The 17,529-nt window shown below is 35.4% G+C and overlaps 1 protein-coding gene across 2 annotated transcripts; it reads right to left on the bottom strand.

Annotated features, from left to right (window-relative positions):
* Nucleotides 1–1,686: 1,686 nt before the first annotated feature.
* Nucleotides 1,687–17,398, bottom strand: LOC117114456 (transmembrane protein 144-like). 2 transcript variants are annotated; one of them, XM_033258126.1, is made up of 10 exons: nt 17,260–17,398; nt 15,345–15,540; nt 14,257–14,379; nt 13,794–13,893; nt 13,610–13,690; nt 12,889–12,967; nt 8,907–8,989; nt 8,259–8,356; nt 6,665–6,882; nt 1,687–2,603 (listed from the first exon to the last, which is right to left on the bottom strand). In XM_033258126.1, the coding sequence occupies exons 2-10, from the start codon at nt 15,502–15,504 to the stop codon at nt 2,466–2,468; spliced, it is 1,080 nt and encodes a 359-aa protein (XP_033114017.1). In that variant the 5' UTR covers nt 15,505–15,540; nt 17,260–17,398; the 3' UTR covers nt 1,687–2,465. The 2 variants fall into 2 exon arrangements, with proteins under 2 accessions (XP_033114017.1, XP_033114016.1); XM_033258125.1 differs by lacking the exon at nt 12,889–12,967 and adding an exon at nt 11,255–11,357.
* Nucleotides 17,399–17,529: the final 131 nt, after the last annotated feature.

Genomic DNA, 17,529 nt, shown 5'->3' with positions numbered 1-17,529 from the left:
AATCAAATCAGATGACGTCATAATCATGGAAAAACATTAAAATCGTTGTAGTAGCAACGATTTTATCGTTTTTCCATGATTATGACGTTATTTGATTTGATTTGTTAAAATATTTTGTTATGGTATACACGATAAATCGTTATCGAATCGTTCTATTGTAAAAACTTTCTTTTGTTTTCAATATCAACAATCGCTTTTTAGCTTTTTTATCGTTATCGTTATCGTTGAAGTGTAAACATGCCTTAACGCCGCGTTTCAACTTTTGATTTAGATCCATCAGTGTGACAGGTTGAATTATACAGGTTAATACATCCTGACATTCAGTGCTTAGATGTCCTAACTTAGCTTAAAAATTTCCCACACGAATAAAATGTACGAGCTGCGTAAAGGCAACTTGATTTCTTGCTTCGAAGGTATCCATTCGTAGAAGTACATACATACACACATTCTTATTATTATGCGGAAGAATATTACTTAGTAAAATAAATTAAATTTAACACAAGGATGTTATTTAGTAAAATAAATTAAATTTAACGTAAAATGGAAGAAGCATAGGAAGAAGAATAGGAAAGAAATTTGGAGCGCCTGAAATAACTACCGAAAATAAACAATAATAATCATTTTGTCATTATTGTATCACGTTTTTGTGAAAATTTGTTGGCACTAATCGTCAGGGCTCGAGGTGCAGGCAGCTTACACATTTCATAAATTCGACATCGGCCATTACAGACTCACAGTAACGCCTCGAGGATATCAACTTTTAGATGTCTTTGAATTCCATTGAGGAGAATACTGTGTGAAAATTCGATTTGAAGTGTTCAATTCTCTGAGTGGTAGTCGCATTTTTGCCTGTAAAGCCTGTTTTCCACTATGCGAATATATTATTCGCCCAAATCGTAAGTGTATAGTAGTTTCGGTCCGGCTTCAGACTGGATACTGATGCGCATAAATTTTCAGTTGCACTTGTATCCATTTGGAATAATGTTTTTGTTGAGACAGGTTGAAACAAACAGGATCTAAAATAAAGTCAGAAAGTGGATGGCACTGTTGATGTTCATTAACTCACAACGAATAAGTCCTTAGTACAGTATTAGCAATACTCAGTGATCAATAAAATTGATATAATTAATGATTCTCCATAATGCCTCGGCTATAAAATGGGTTGACAGACATAAAAATTATGCAAGGCATGTCTGATGTGCGATGTCTCCGAAGGATGGGGCGACGGATGGATGTCTCCGATGGAAAAAGTTATCCAATGGGCAAAGCACTGGAAGCTATTTAGGGTTTTGAAAGTCTACTAATATATGTGAAAAATAAATACATTTTTTTTTCTTCCACACATGACTTGAGTTTTTCTCCCAAACGGAAGGGGGATGGGACAGGAGTGAAGGTGATGGCACCACCTCTGATCAGTTTGTCTCTCTTTTAGAGGGCAAATACATTATTGTATTATTTAGACACCCTTTTAGTGTCATGGCATCGATTGCCGTGAACAGATCATGGTGGTGGGTTCTGCTTCCATTTTCTCCTGTCGTTTGCGATCTCGCCTAGCTGTTTTCCATCTCTAACTCCCAAACTCTTCATCATCCAATCTAACATCTTTAATTTTTGTCTTCCTCTTGCTCTTTTCCCTGTCATCTCAGCCTCAATTAAGACTTTAGGACGTGCAAAAACCATTCAAATATTCAATATAAATTTATAGCAAAACTAATGGTTATCTTTAATACTGTATAACATTCATATAATATGAGAAAAAAAATACATTAAACATACACAAACAATTACATTCGGGTGATTCCATCTATAGTTTTTAGGATAAGTTCACTAAATATATATTTCTGTGACCTTGATCTTGTCCTGTGACATTTTTCTTCTTAAATCTCTTTAGATTATTATATACAATTGCACTATATATTATGAAGATTCATTCCTTAGTTTTTGCATAATCTTGCTAAAAGACAGACAGCGGTGAATATATAACCTCTTTGGCAGACGTAATAATGATAATAAAAACAAAAACAATAGCAACATGAATATCACCTATGATATACTATTGCTATAATTAAATGTTGACACTAGTCTGTCCCTGAGGTATAAATTGTAAATTTTATATAATGACTTTTAAAACTCCCGAACTTTCATTATTTAACTTGCTAATATCTGTTTTGTTATTGTCAGGTTGATTTGTCTTGTAATTTTTACGTAATTTTATCATTTTTACCCTTTTAACACAGCTGCAAAGGAAACACAAATTCTACCTGTCTTGAAATGGACAATAAAGTGTTTTTGAAAAATATTAATTAAAAGTATTAATTATATAATAATAAAAGATTATATTGAAATAGTAAATATACTCATCAAATAATTGAAATTTCTACTGTTTCTGGTTGAATTTTAAAAATAATGAATTCAGCATTTAAAAGTATTAAATAAGTTGCCTTACGGCCTACGATAAATTTAGCTTACAATCTAGAAAAAGCCGTTAAAACTGCTCCAGCAATTGTGACCACAAATGTCAATGTTAAAATTATATAATTTCTAATTCCTCTGATCTCATGGAAGTAGAACACGCCCCACAGTGAAGCAATTATAGCTGGACCCTGTAAATATAAATACATAATTATTAGACGAATTAAGATTTATAGGTAAAATAAGACTTTTTTTTATACTGTATTTTGTTTCGCAAACCCGTCGTCTGCCAATATTGGTGATTTCAAAACAAAATAAAATATTATTTTGGCGAACTAACGCACCTGCCGCCAAAAAAAAATTGAAATTTCAGAAAAAAATTTAAGTTTTTCTTTGTTTTTTTTTATTATGCCTGCTGCTGCCTTGAAATCTCCAAATATATGGTATGTATATTTCATCCAAATTATATAAATTTAAAGCATTTAATCATCCCATTACACTGTTTACATTCAATAATAAAATTTTATTTTTATTTTCTCCTCTATCTGAATGTTTGTGGCATTTTATTTTTATTTTGTTTCCACCCTTTGACAATATTTAAAAAACTAAGTTCGCAAAACAAGGGATAGAAAAGTCTTGCTTATAAAGCCAAATAAGAAAAAGTAGTGGTTGTGGGTAAGGTAATTCTAATGTGCTGTCGTAGAGTTGTCATTTCTTGGGTATAAAACCACTTACTTAAAGGAGTAGGTTTATATTCTTACAGGGGCCTCACCAGCTATACTTAAGCGTGGCTTGGGAGAACAAACGAAAAATGACCGCCACGCTTAGGTAAAATAAGCAGAGATTGCACCACGCTAAAAAAAAAACTATGTACCAAGTCATAGCCGTTGGAAGCATTTTGCAAGCGGTCCGGCCATTATAGTGAGAGCGAGGGTTGGGAGTTAGGGTGGCACTTAGCAAATCTGGTAGTAACTGAGAGTGGAGACCTGCTACACCTATCCACAGACACAAGATTTTAAAGTTAGTGAGGTCTGAGAGCATCCACTTCAGCCCCACCTTGGTTGGTGAACAACTTTTTTGGGATGCTGATGCTGGCAATCTAGAGCCGCTATACCTCTCCCTCAAGGGGGCAACCAAATATAAATTTAGCACGGAAATAGAGTCTATGTTGAAAATATGCACATCTGGATGCCCAGAAATAGCAGCTGGCAATCCTGTAGAAAGTGATAAATTGTTTAAATATTTAATTTCTTATCATCGCCATAACTAGATGAATTAAGTTGCTTATGAATAAATAAAGTGCAAGAAACACGAATACATATATAATAGATAACGTTTATAATATCAAACTGTAATTATAATAACACGATGAAATATTAACAATATACAATTACATAGAACACAGGATACAATATGCTATGGAAATGGGCCTCCTACATGGCCGGACGTTTCACTGACAGACATTTGGCCGATATTTGGCCTACAGACTATCGACCGAAATACCATTTCGCCAAATGCCAGTTTGCCGACAGGACGATTCGAGGACAGCCAATTTGCCGCCGACAGGACGATTCGCCGACAGCCAATTTGCCGACAGACATTTCGCCGACAATTTTTGTGAACATGTTAATGGATGGATGTGCCACCAGGTCACATATTTAGATGAATAATTTTTGTGGCCTGACATTTCACCAACAGATATTTGGCATAGACTATCGAAATAGCATTCGCCGACACAAGATTTTGTCTACACCACATTTTGCCGAATGTCAGTTTGCCGACAGGACGATTCGCCAACATTTTTTGTGAACATGTTAATGGATGGATGTGTCACAAGTGGCATGGCATATTTAGATTTATTTTTCTGTTACGTGTCCAAAACCTTTCTTGTACAGAATATTGTGCACAGCTTACAGATATCAAATGTTAAAAATTATGTTTTGAGCATTGAATTTGAAACTTCCATACTGTGATAGCGCTAAAATTTCATGATAAGAAGAATTGGTAGGCCATGTTTAAATCGTGAAAGAATCATTCTATTCTGGTAACGTATTACTATTCTTTATAATAATGGAAGGGCTGTAATAATCTGGGGCAGATGCAGGGGCTTCTTTTCAAAATGAATGCTGTAAATTTTGTGAATTCCTACTATGAAACAATAAATAAGGTCAATGTAACATCAATCTGTATCATGGAGCTGGCATTAAATCACCAAAACTACTGTATAAACCAAGCTTGTTTTCAATTTATTTTGTTTTTTGAAATTAATGTACAGTGTATGTACTGTCTCAAAGAAAAGCGTATGCTATCTTGAAAAGAAGCCCATGAGCTTTTTTCAAGGCTAATTTTACAAACTAAAGAGAGGGCTCCAATTCAAGATGGGCTTTATTTCATGATTAAGTCATGTTAACTGTTCCCTGGTATCCGAGTGGTATAATAGAATAGTGTGTGTTTCGAACTACAAACACAAAACTGTGATAAACAGAATTGAGGCAGTGACAAGCGAAAAAATTGTGGTTAAATTATATACACACTCTGGATATATTTTGTACTTGAAGCATTGAAACATGACACACTTTCTTATAGAAAATTTAGTGTTTTTAATTATGCAGGTAAATATTCCAAATCTTCTCAAAAATAAATCGGTAAATGGTTTAATAATTATTTGTATTGTGATCTATTGTGTCTCTTGTAAATAATGTTCGGACCATGTCAGAAAGCCTCTCTGAAGCTATCTGACAGGATGTTTCGTCGACGGACAGCTTGCTGACAGAGGTTTCATGGATAGTCCATTTTAATTGAAATATGCTCGTCAACAGCCAAATCCACATATTATATCTTCTCTGGACAAATTCAATAATAACATTAATTCTTCCGACAAACTAAATTTGCCTACCTTGGAAGTGTTGGTCAAGACATTTAATTAGTTAATGTGACATGGGTGATTGTGAATGGTATCAGTGGTATAATATAAATACATTAATATTTCGTCTACACCTATCTAATGCATCTCTGGTTGATATAATTCAGCCCAAAGTTGGCCTACATAACAGAAACAGTATCCACAATATGATTAAGCAAACCATTAAGTTAAACCAGAACTCAATAACTTTAATTTCTTTCGCAAGGCTTCGTTGTATACATTAAAGATTATTTCAGTAAATTTGGTATTGTATTAAATCATTAAAGCAGGCCTAACTAGGCTTTTAAAATTATGAGCAAGTTAAAATATCAATTCCTCGAACAAGTAGGTCTGTATAATCCAATTGAAACACTATCATCAATTGAAGTATTTCGAACCATTACTGCTTCTATGATACTAATCAGATTTATGTAGATAATGAAAACAAAATTATAAAATACGAAACCATAAAATATCATGACTGGTATTAAGACATACTGTAGGCCTATATTAATGTATTATAATTCACTTTTTTTTAATACTTTTTGGATGTTGATGTTTCAGTTTAAGTGTAAATTTACATTGTTTGATGTTTTGTATTTGTCTTCCTCTTACATTGTAATTCAGATCTTTTCAGCACTTTTATATAAAAACTAACTAAAAACTAAAACTTTTGAACTTTGACTGCTTTGACCATAGCGAACACCCTGCGACTTTACGTTTACACGTAAAAATTAGAAGTGTCCGATTTACAATGCGCCCTCCCTTTTGAACAATTAGGGAACAATTAATTTACTTTGGTAATAAACTTTGGCGTAATGCGAACACCCTATCTCAGATCCATGGCAACGACTAGGACACCCTCTCCCAAAAGTGATTAATTTTCTGTGCCAAATCGACACTTCTACTATATTTGTTACGCGTAAATCGCGGAGAACGCCATCTTGTGTTTATAAAATCTTTCCAATAAAGGAAAAAATGAAATGGAAAAGAACTGGAATGTAAAAAGGAGCACTTTGAACTTAATTTGCTCAGTGATTGGAAGCTAGTGGCAGTTTCACAAAATGTGGGGCTAAAATATGTTCAAATTTTAGAATAATAGATACAATTCGAGCAGCAGAGTTAAGTTGTATTTGTATTCTTTGTACAATAATGCAATTAAAAATAACTAAAGCTCTGTACACACTATTAAATTTTCTTTGACAAAAAACTGTGGTATGCCCATATATAGTCATGATGTGCCCATATATGGTCATGATGTGATGTCATCATGACCATATTCAGGCATGTAATTGTTTTTTATCAAACAAAATTTTATAGCCTTTACAGGGCTTAAGACAATCTACTCACCGTGGTGATAACTGGAAAAGCGACAGATTGAGAGAGATAAAAATTGGCGACAAACCAGCCCGAATCGGCAATTCCCCACATCACCCCCGAGACCAGTGACGGGAGGACGATCCCAGGCGGTAGCTGTGGTTGATTTTTCTTCAATATACAATACACAAAGAAGTACGTACTTGAGGTAAATAAAATCCCACAAAAATGAGAAAATACATAATCCAAACCTATAATAGTAATAATACAATGAAGATAATATTACATTGTAAATATATATATATATTTACTGTATATTAATTATATATATTTATTGTATGTATTGATTATATATTGATTATATATATATAATATAAATCATCAATTTCAATTTCTTCAATATAATATTATATATATATATATATATATATATATATATGTATATACACATACACACACAACTTCAGTAGTAGACTTTAAGAACACTGATTTATTATGAACTCTCGTTCTGTGCTTGAATAGGAACATGTTGTCATAATCGTATCAAGCATAGTTCCTAAACAAAAAGTTCCTTTACTTCAGTTGTATAAAGTATGAAATAAAAATGTCTGGCGATATTCAAACCTGAAAACACTCACTATCAAGGCAATAACATACCCATTGGGATATAGGCAAAGATTTAACCCCCCCCCACCCCCTGGCACTTTCTCTCATACAACAGACTGAAGCGCTCACACTTAGTGGAGCAGAGGTTAAAGGTTATTCATTTATATTGCACAAAATACGAGAGTCGTTTAGCTATAAAAACCTGTGCGCCGCAGATGTTGAGTCATAGTGCGTAAGACGAGACTTCCTTTATTTCTTGTTTAACGCACTTATTTTTTTAAAGATCACCAGAGGAAGGTGGAATAAAAATAAAATATTGTTTTCTTATATAGTATATAGTTTGCCAATAACATCAAGATGAAGGAGAAAATGAAAATAAAATGTTATTAGTGAATGTAAAATTGGATGGTTAAATGCTTCAAATTTATATAATTAGGAAGAAATATACATATCTTATCTTTGTAGATTTCAAGGCAGCAGAGGGCGTAATTAAAATAAAAGAAAAAATTTCATTTTTCGTGGAGGCGGGGCCAAAAATAAAATTTTATTTTTATTTGAAATCATCAATATTTGTAGTTTGTGGCTAAACAAGGTATAAAAAAAGTCTTGCCTAATATTCAAATCAATTTTGCTGCCTAACACAGTAAACAGAATAAAATACCATAGGCGTTATGTCACTTTATAAACTGTGCATAAATATTAAAGTCCAACAGGACTCTATGGGCAATGGATGTGGCTTGAACTCTCGACCTTCAGGTCATTTGTGTCCTTGGCACTTTATCTACGTTTGTCTTTCTCTACCTAGGAGTATAAGTGGGTGCCTGGTGCTTATCGAACTGTGCTCGCCAAGGAGCCGAGGTTGTGTTCCACATGTGTTTGGTCCACTAAACGGGGGAAATAATTTAAAGCGCATAGAGGTGGGTTATTGCTAAATGCGCTATATAAATGTTAGATTATAATTATTTATATTATTATGTTAGGTTATGGAAAACTAAAAACACATCAACCATTGATTGCTTACCATTCTCACTTGCTCCTTCAATATGATCCTGAATCCAGAGGCAAGGAACAAAATTTACACCATAGAAAATCCCTGCAACCATTGAGAGACAAATGCCCCTAAAAAATTGATATGATATTAATGATTCAAATTTTGAGGTCAAGTTAAAAAAATTATTCTATTTAATATCTCAACCCTGCCTGATTAATCAATCAAAAAAATCGATTTTCAGTTATTAATACAGCATTGAACAATAAAATGAGCACTATAAAATGGTAAAAAATTGATATGATATTAATGATTCAAATTTTGAGGTCAAGTTAAAAAAATTATTCTATTTAATATCTCAACCCTGCCTGATTAATCAATCAATCAATCAATCAACCAATCATTAAATCAATCATAAACATTTCTATAGCACTAGAATTTACTGCCAGAAATTCTTCATAAATTTGTTTACCACGTAACATTTTAATCCTTAGAATAGCTTATTATTATTTCAGGGGTAAATCCAGAGGAAATCTGGGTAGGGGCCATGTGTTGTATTAAACACTGGGGATCTTTAACCAGCGCTGATATAAAGGCTGTAGTTAGCGATGCCCCTGCCTTACTACTCGACCCGACTTGAATCGCCATAGACTATAGGAGTTGAAATCACTATACACTTACATAACTCGTTTTTTGGTTGGACTCAGGTTGTCGACCCATGAAGCATCATCAGTATTTAAAGGTTGATTAACTTGCGTGTTTACCTACAAAGGGAGGTAAACAAAATGTGGTAAATTTTTATAATATTTATATATAAGGGAAAAATAAATTCAAAATTGACTTGGTTTATAATTTCCTCCACCTGGGTTAAATAAAAAATTATATATACACCATTTGAGACATAACATATAACATAACATAAATAAGTATTCATATTCATATATATTTATTTATATAGCGCCTTTCTTTGCAGATACGAAGCGCTTCTGTCCCTGGTCATTGGATCCACATGTTTAAGTGTTGCTGCTGTATTCAGCGCAGGAGCAAGCAACCCCACCAGGTACCCATTTATACTCCTGGGTGGAGAGAAGCAATGTAGATAAAGTGTCTTGTTTAAGGACACAAGCGAAATGCACAGCGAGGGATTGAAACCCCGACCTCAAGGTTGTGAAACCAAACGATTCACGCTGTGCCAAACCGCTTCTACAAAGTATTTTGTTGTGAATCACGCCAAGGATAACGCAGGAAGTCTGAAGACTTGTTTCGGGGTCCTTCTGGTGGTGATTCTGGGTAGTACACCGGCAGACAATCCCCTACTCTTTTCCGAAGAGTGTACTGTGTTCTTTAAGGTGCACATGGGCCATATTGCACACGGCACCAATGAATTACTTTCAATAGATAACAAGATTTATTATTAGGAATAAAAAATTTCAGTACAAACATGAATACTGAAAATATGTAGCAAAGACAAGCCAAACCAGTCACTCATCGCAAAAATCGATTTTCAGTTATTAATACAGCATTGAACAATAAAATGAGCACTATAAAATGGTAAAAGAATCATTTAAATCCGACATTTAGTTATGAAGTCGTTACAGGAGTTTAAACATACAGCTTTTTAAAGAACAATATTTGAGAAATCAGCCTTTGAAGTTCAAGATTTCAGGCATTTCTCAGGCAGAAACCACCATTAAATCGTTAAAAATTAACATTGAAAATGGGGGAAAAAACAGCATAGCATGATATATAGATATATAAAGGCTAGTTTTAGTGAAATAAAATAGATTTCAAAAATGTTGACATCCCTAGGATTTTTTGGTCACTATCTCTGAAACAGGATTTGCGACAAGTGAATGGTTTGGCTTGTCTTTGCCACATATACTATGCAATTTAATAAAAATTTAGAAAATTAAATCAATAATAAACAACAAATAATACCAGTAAATATAGAAAACAAATAAGAAAATTGAATTAAATACACATTTTATATTATGAGGTAAATTAAAATGAGCACAAATATGAATGAAAAGCATGTTGTAGATTGAATCAATGAGGCACAGTACTGGTGCCAGAATGTAACGCAATACAAGATAATTTCCCATATGTGGCAAAGACAAGCCAAACCAGTCACTCGTCACAAATCGTGTTTCATAGAAAATGGCCAAAACATGCTGGAAAATCAATTTAAAAAAAAAAAATCTATTTTATTGCACTAAACTAAACCTTTATATGTCTATACATATTAAATGCTATGCTGTTATTTTCCCCATTTTCAATGTTAAAACAACACTTTTTAAGGATTTGATGAAATTTACTGCATAAGAAATGCCCGAAATCATAAACTTTGAAGGGTGATTTTTCATATATTGTTCTTTAAACAGCTGTATGTTTAAACGCTTGTAACTTTATAAGGAAATGTCGGATTTGAGTGATTTCTTTACCATTTTATAGCTCTTATTTTACACTGTAACTCTGTATTACTAACTCAAAATTTATTTTTGCGACAATGGACTGGTTTAACTTGTCTTTGCCACATATGTCTGCAACTCCACAGTACCAGATTGGGCAATCAGTACTCCCTACAACCCCCCCCTTTTTTTAAAAACCATATTAATAGAGGGTGACCTTCCAGCGTATGCCAGTAGGTCAGCTGACATTCTATGACCTTTTTAAATTAATGAATTATTGTGATTCTTGATCAGCGAAGTCTCATTACGAGGCTTAGGAAGTGGAGGTGTATTTTTAGTTATGAGAAAAAAAAATCCTGAGCTGTCACAGATTTTAACCGAATATCATGGGATTGGAAGGCAAGCATCTTAACCTCCAAGCTACAACACCACTTTAAGCTACATCCCTATTGGTGGAAGTGTCATGCCATTTATGTCTCCCCACCCACCAATCCTTAACTCTACCCAACATTTTTCTTTTTCAAAGCAATGGTTGTTATACCAAAATTTACAAGAGCAATTGCAATTTCGGTACCTCCTTAATATTCAACTGAGATGAAAAATTTAAAACTATGTTTCTACCTCATCCTGGATGTGTTTTAATAATGGTGATGTCTCGTCGTCAATGTTTAAGATGGTTCTACTACTACTGAAGTCGGTTTGAATGAAAATTGACATCAATGTCCTAAATGGAATAAAGAGATGTAAATGAGGTCAAATCAACTCCTATCATGGAGAAATACTATTATTACATTTTAGATCTCCCTCTATTTAAAGACCACTCCAATTAAAGACTACTTTGCTGTGGGCCACTACCAACAAATGTCTTTAATCTTTATTATTCTAATTAGAGACCAAAGCTGGTATGGAACCCCTGTCCAAATAGTGGTATATAATTGAAGGGAGACCTTTATTTTAAGATAAGCTACTAGCATAAGCTAATAGTCCGAAGACTTGATTCTAGTGGGTTCCTTCTGCTAGTGAAGTGCACCGGAAGACAATCTCCTACTCTTTTCCACAGAATGTACTGCGTTAGCTCATTATGTTCACATGGGCCCGGCGAAGCGGCCATGTTGCACGAGACCAGGGTCGCCAAGTGGGGAAACTGTAACAGGGTCAAGGGTTGGTGTTGGCCCTCAGTTACGAGTGCGAGAAGTATTGGGGCCTTGTCAATCTGGATTGGCCCATTATTAGGGGACCCATTCCATTATTGAGGGCCAATTATAGTAATTATTATTTTTGAAAAAAATATTGGAAAAAAAATGCTAACTGCAATTTCTATGGGCCCCCTGGTAAGCTTGGGACCTGGGGATCTTGCTCCACTGCCCCCTCTCAGTGGCCCTGCAGGAGATCAACAGCTCGAATGTCAAATCCAAAGATGGTGCGTTACTTGTACTTCAGCCTTCCAATTGAAATACAAGCAGAGCAGCATTGAATAGGAATTGAACTGGGGGCCTAAAAACCTGACTGGTGATAGACACAGTGTCTATCACCAGTTTAGTCAAGTGAGCTAAAGCATGTTATAATACAACATAGGACACATTTATTCTATCTTCCTTGTTTAAAGTTGTTGTCCAGTCCACTTGGCCAAACAATAGCCTCTATTCTTTCTCTATTATTTTATTTTAAAAAAAAATGACCATATGTGTAAGCTCCAGGGATTTCACACATTACTGAACAAAATTTTAACATGTTTACTGCAATAAATAAATTCCATTGCTGATAAATTTTGCACATGTTTCAATCACAGACCACATGGGTAAGTGGTGTGTGAGGTGTGCTGGCAAAACCCCCTCTCCCATGGTGGCAAATTTGTTCCACTAAGTGGGTTAAAATACTTAAAAATATCATCATTAACTTTTCATTGGAACAGGGATTTAGTTCCGCAATTCTCAATTTTTGCACCCCACAGGCCGACTCCCTGAATACAGGTTTACTCTGGTCTGTTGGTTGGACTGCAGACTTTCTTAAAAACTTGCCCGTATAAAATGGAGCCTTATGTGAAAAACATAATTAATGCTGTACTGGAAAAACTTAACTTTACTGTGAACATTTAAAGACAAAGACAACTCAACTCTTTCCTTTACTCCCAAAACCAAAATCAAGAAATAACTGAACCAATTGTGTGGGTGATGATAATGATGATGGTGATAGCTTGACACTAGAGGAAAGCAGATGGTAAAATTTGATATAGTAGTTAATGGGTTGTGACTCACATGTTTGCTAAGTAAATGTTCAGATTCCTCTGGAAGTTGGACACCAACCGAGGGCTTCAAAAATAAGCTTACTACAACGCTACGAGATAAAAAAAAATTAACAAGACTAAATGAACATTGCAGTGAATGTGGCATGTATTGTTTAAATCATAGGTTGGCATCGGATGAATAATTTTGGTGACACTAACCAACGTACCTGGTTATTTTGACCAGTGTTGGTGGTGCCAGCAAGGGACAGGGAAGGGCAATCTCAGACCAATGTAATTACCTCCCACCCCCTCCTTAAATACAGTGTAATGTAGTGTACTGCAGGGGTGGATTCAAGGGGGGGGGTGGCTGAATGGGGAGCGATTGAGAGACAATGATACCCTAGGGGTTCAGGGCATGCATGCAAAATATTTGTTTCCTAGACTTCCCGGAATAACCTCTGAAGCGTTTTGGGCTATCAATAATTTCCTTTTCTTTACTTTCCTTTTTTTTTCTTTCCAAAAGAATGGGGTGGGGGGAAGCTCAGTCCCCTAAACCCGCCCCTGGACTGTCTGGAAAATTTGAACTATACACAGTGAAAGACATAGACAGGGTCACATATACAGCAGACAAAACACAGAAATGAACAGATAGCAGATACATTGTTGGACAGAGATCCAAGATCTGAAAGACAAAAACAAACAGGGAGGACACACAGATAGAGAGAGACACAGCCTTGCAAACAATGACATACCTTAACATTGCGAGCGCCACTCCACTATAGTTAAAGGCTGGTCTTGTGATAACATCCTTGTCAAGACCAAACAAACCAAATCTTAAAGAAAAGCAAACATAGAAGAAGTTTTAATCATATGCAAAAATAATTTCAAAAACATTTTTAGAATATACAGTAATTATTTAATTTGAGCTCTACTGACCTTCCACTTGCCCAGCCAGCCAAAAGATTCAATGAGCCCCAGATGAGTATTCCCAGACTGAGTCCAATTGTCTTGATGATTGGAATCACTGTAATATTTCCTAATAATAATAGAGATAAAATATAGTAAAAATACAAAAACTGCCCAAAAAAAAAAAAAAAAAAAAAAAACTACTGGGCCAAAGCCTTCAATTATGAAGTTGGCCCATAAGAAAAAGAAGAAGCATAGTGAACCGCTCATCTGAAGATAAAACTGTAAATGATTTTCAGTTCAATTTAATTTTATTAAGCTTGCTCATTTAGAAACAATTAAAAACACAGAAAATAGAATAAATAAAAAAAAAAAGAACGAAGACAATTATTATCCGAGTCTGAATGAACCAAGATATAACCCAAATTGTACTGTAAGACCTTTTGGTCACATGATTGGTAAGATTAACATGGCTATAAGTTTCCAGAACTACCTGTTGTCCACAGAAATCCTCCAAGCATCGCAATTGGTTGAAACGTCGGGCAGCCACGAATAAGATGAACCACTAGCCCTGTTAACCAGATGCCCGTACAGGCTATCCATTGGTAGAATATACCTAAAAGAAAATCAATGACGAAGAGGAAGTTGATGTTGATTTTGAATAATGGGAGAATAAGTGCCACTATTAAAGGTCAAAAAGATGATTTCCCACACTGAACAAACATTGACTACCTGATGTCAGCCACTACCTGAGGGATCAACAGCCTAAAAATATTTGATTTGCTATTCAACCAAATTTGTAGACTGGGTTCGTCCCTAAACGTTGTCTTAATCAGTGAAAATGCTTTAAAATAAATCGATTTTGGCACCATATGGCGTTCCATATTGCTTATTTGCATGGCGTTCCATAGTATACTTTGTATAAGTATACTTTTTCTGGGATTTAAAAAGTTTCTCGATATAAGCAGACATTGGTGGCGCTCTTCGAAAGTCTTTATACCTAGTCTCTCTATGAAAAACCAATAAATTAGAGACTTGTGGCAAGTCTACCAAATTTGTTGTGTTGTGCAGCTTCTTAATACTTTATTACTAAACCCAAACCAAAAGGGGACTTCATTCAAACCATCTGCCAGACATGTTGCACCTTTTTGTGTGCATTTGGAGCCAGCTAGTGCTAGTGGAAAATAATGATACACACAGTCTCTGTGAGATGGACACATACAGTGCATGATTACAGGTCTAATTCCTACAATTAAAGACCCCTAAGACCACCTCCAATTAAGGACCACCTTTCTGCAGCCCCAAATGAATGCCTCTTTTTAATACTTAAAAAAAATATTAGACCAAAGCTGCTAAAAGACCATAAAACCCTCGTCCCAAAAGTTGTCTTTAATTGGAGGGCAACAGTGTGATCACTTCAACGACATTTACTGTAATGTTAATGAGTGACGAGATGTAGTTGTTGCAGCATGCCTCATCAGGTCATAGAGAGGGATAGAGGTCAAGAAGTTTACATGTAATCTGGCTGGCTGCCTTTTTATTATTACAAACACAAGTTGGGCACCAAAAATGTTGGCTTACCATCTCCCGTGTTGGCATTTTTGACAGGAACCAGATTGGTACCAAAGAAGATGATAGCAACTATAACACCAATGTAACCAGCAGTGTCTGATTGATGTGCAGGAGCCACTGTACTTCCAGTCATCCAGCTCAGTGTGGTGATATTAAAATCTGTCTCCATGATTTTGTCATCACCCACTTAAATCTATTGGAGAAACTGTAAAAGAACGGACTGATCAGATAACATTTTCCCTCGACCTATAATGTTGGCCCTACAGGATTGTCTATTCATGTGAAAGGGTTAAGACAGGAGGACTGAAAATGTTGGTATTATCATGATGATATGACAGGGTTCCTGAACCACTGATCTGCAGAATAGAAAATTTTAAGAAAGTTTGAACTAACATATGTTCAAATTTGATTCTCATTGGACAACTGAACTGCTGTGCCAAACTGCTCCTACAGTACATGTTTTATGGTCTTTACTTGCTCAAGCTGCTTCCTTTATTTTACTTTTTACAATCGGGTGCAGATTTTGGTGTGGGGGTGGGGGTGCAGGCTTTAGAAAGTAAAAAAAAAAAAAAAATGAAAATTAAAAAAGTAAAAGAATTATTGATTGCCTATACACCACAATATATACACCACAATATATTTCTGGGCATCTAGAAAACGAAGTTTCCTGGGCCGCATGCGCCTAGGGTAGTGTTGTCTCTTGATTGCCCCACCCTCCGGGAGGTTCACTTGCATTCCAACCTTATGGGAGTGCGTGCAGCTAGCAGCCACTCCAACACGAGACACTTGCGCTACCTATTCTACTGAAAATTAATAGGGACTTGAACTACCATTTATTAAAATCCAGTACATAATGAAAACTTTTCCTCTATTTGCGACAAAAGCTCATTCAGGTAAATTTGACCTACATCTTATGCATGAACGCACTAACCGCAGAAAACTCGAAATTTGTAGCTATGGCCTTAAGCGTGTGGTGTCATTCATGGACGGGGTAAGTTCTGAATACAAAATTTTAAAGAAAAAATGATCAATGATTATTTAAGCAACCAGCATGCTGGGACTTACATGGCAAGAAAGCTTAATTTATGAGCTACAATTGACTGTTCACTCCGAAGTTTAGCGAACTGTCGTTCCGATGGCCCCAGATTGCCAAATGAAACCATTCAAATTATATAGTTGATTTTGTGAGAAAATGGAGTCTCGTTTTGACTCATTTACTGTGTTAAAGGTGTGCAGTGAACTGTTCAGTGAGCAGTTTGTCCTTAAGTTTTCATCGGTTGAACTGTACGGCCATGTAACCTAACAAATTAAACTTTTCTGGTTCCTGATGGCGAATAAGACCGCAGTTATGTCCGTTCGCGAGAGCTCGATTATTTGCCACTTATTTACACCAACCGTGGTGGGGCTGAGCTGGGCGGCGAGAACTTCATATGTGCTTCATCCCCTCCCCCTCCCCCTTCAGAAATTCTCTGGATCCGCCCCTGCCATATTTTAGGATGTCTCTGGATCCCCCCGACAAATAGGCTTATGGGTTAGGCAGTCTTGGTTTTTGTGCAGAAAAGCCTTTTAAATCGAACATACTCTCCGGGGATCATGCAAATGTAATGTAGCGCAAACGAACAAATTCCTTGCTTTTTTAACAATAATCATTTTAATGTAGGGCAGGAATAGGCTAGGCCTATCATAGATAGCTAGGCCTATCCTGCACAGAATAGTATAACCATAAGCCAGTGGCAGTGATACAGCAGAAAACTTTTACACAGTATTTTATTATCATAATATATTATTATATTAATATTATTTATAAAACATTCAAACAAACCACAAAACCTACATAAAAAATGGTGATCTAGGCTATGACTAAATTTACATGTTTAATCTTTTGGAAAAATTTACTATCAATAGAACTATGTAGTAGGCCTACCTGAAGGTTCCTTTTAAAATGTAATGATGGGTCACCTGAGAAGCGGCTGACACTGTGATACGGTATCAACATTGTCAATAATGTAATATGGTTAATGACAAACTTGATAGCCTAAGGAACGCCCACAGATCGATGTGATCAACGATTGTCTCAGCCTGAGTTAGAACTGGTTGCCTTTGGAAAAGCAAAGAAAGTTTGACAATAGAAAGATTTTAACAGTATATTAAAAAAAAGACAGATCACACAATCTCTAGCTAAATCTGGCGATGG

This window comes from Anneissia japonica, unplaced genomic scaffold (genome assembly GCF_011630105.1).
Source record: "Anneissia japonica isolate Jap-2015-1 unplaced genomic scaffold, ASM1163010v1 scaffold1374_len1023071_cov147, whole genome shotgun sequence".
NCBI classification, from domain to species: domain Eukaryota; kingdom Metazoa; phylum Echinodermata; class Crinoidea; order Comatulida; family Comatulidae; genus Anneissia; species Anneissia japonica.
The sequence above is the reverse complement of the archived record's forward strand: the minus strand, read 5'-3'. Positions and strand labels throughout refer to the sequence as shown.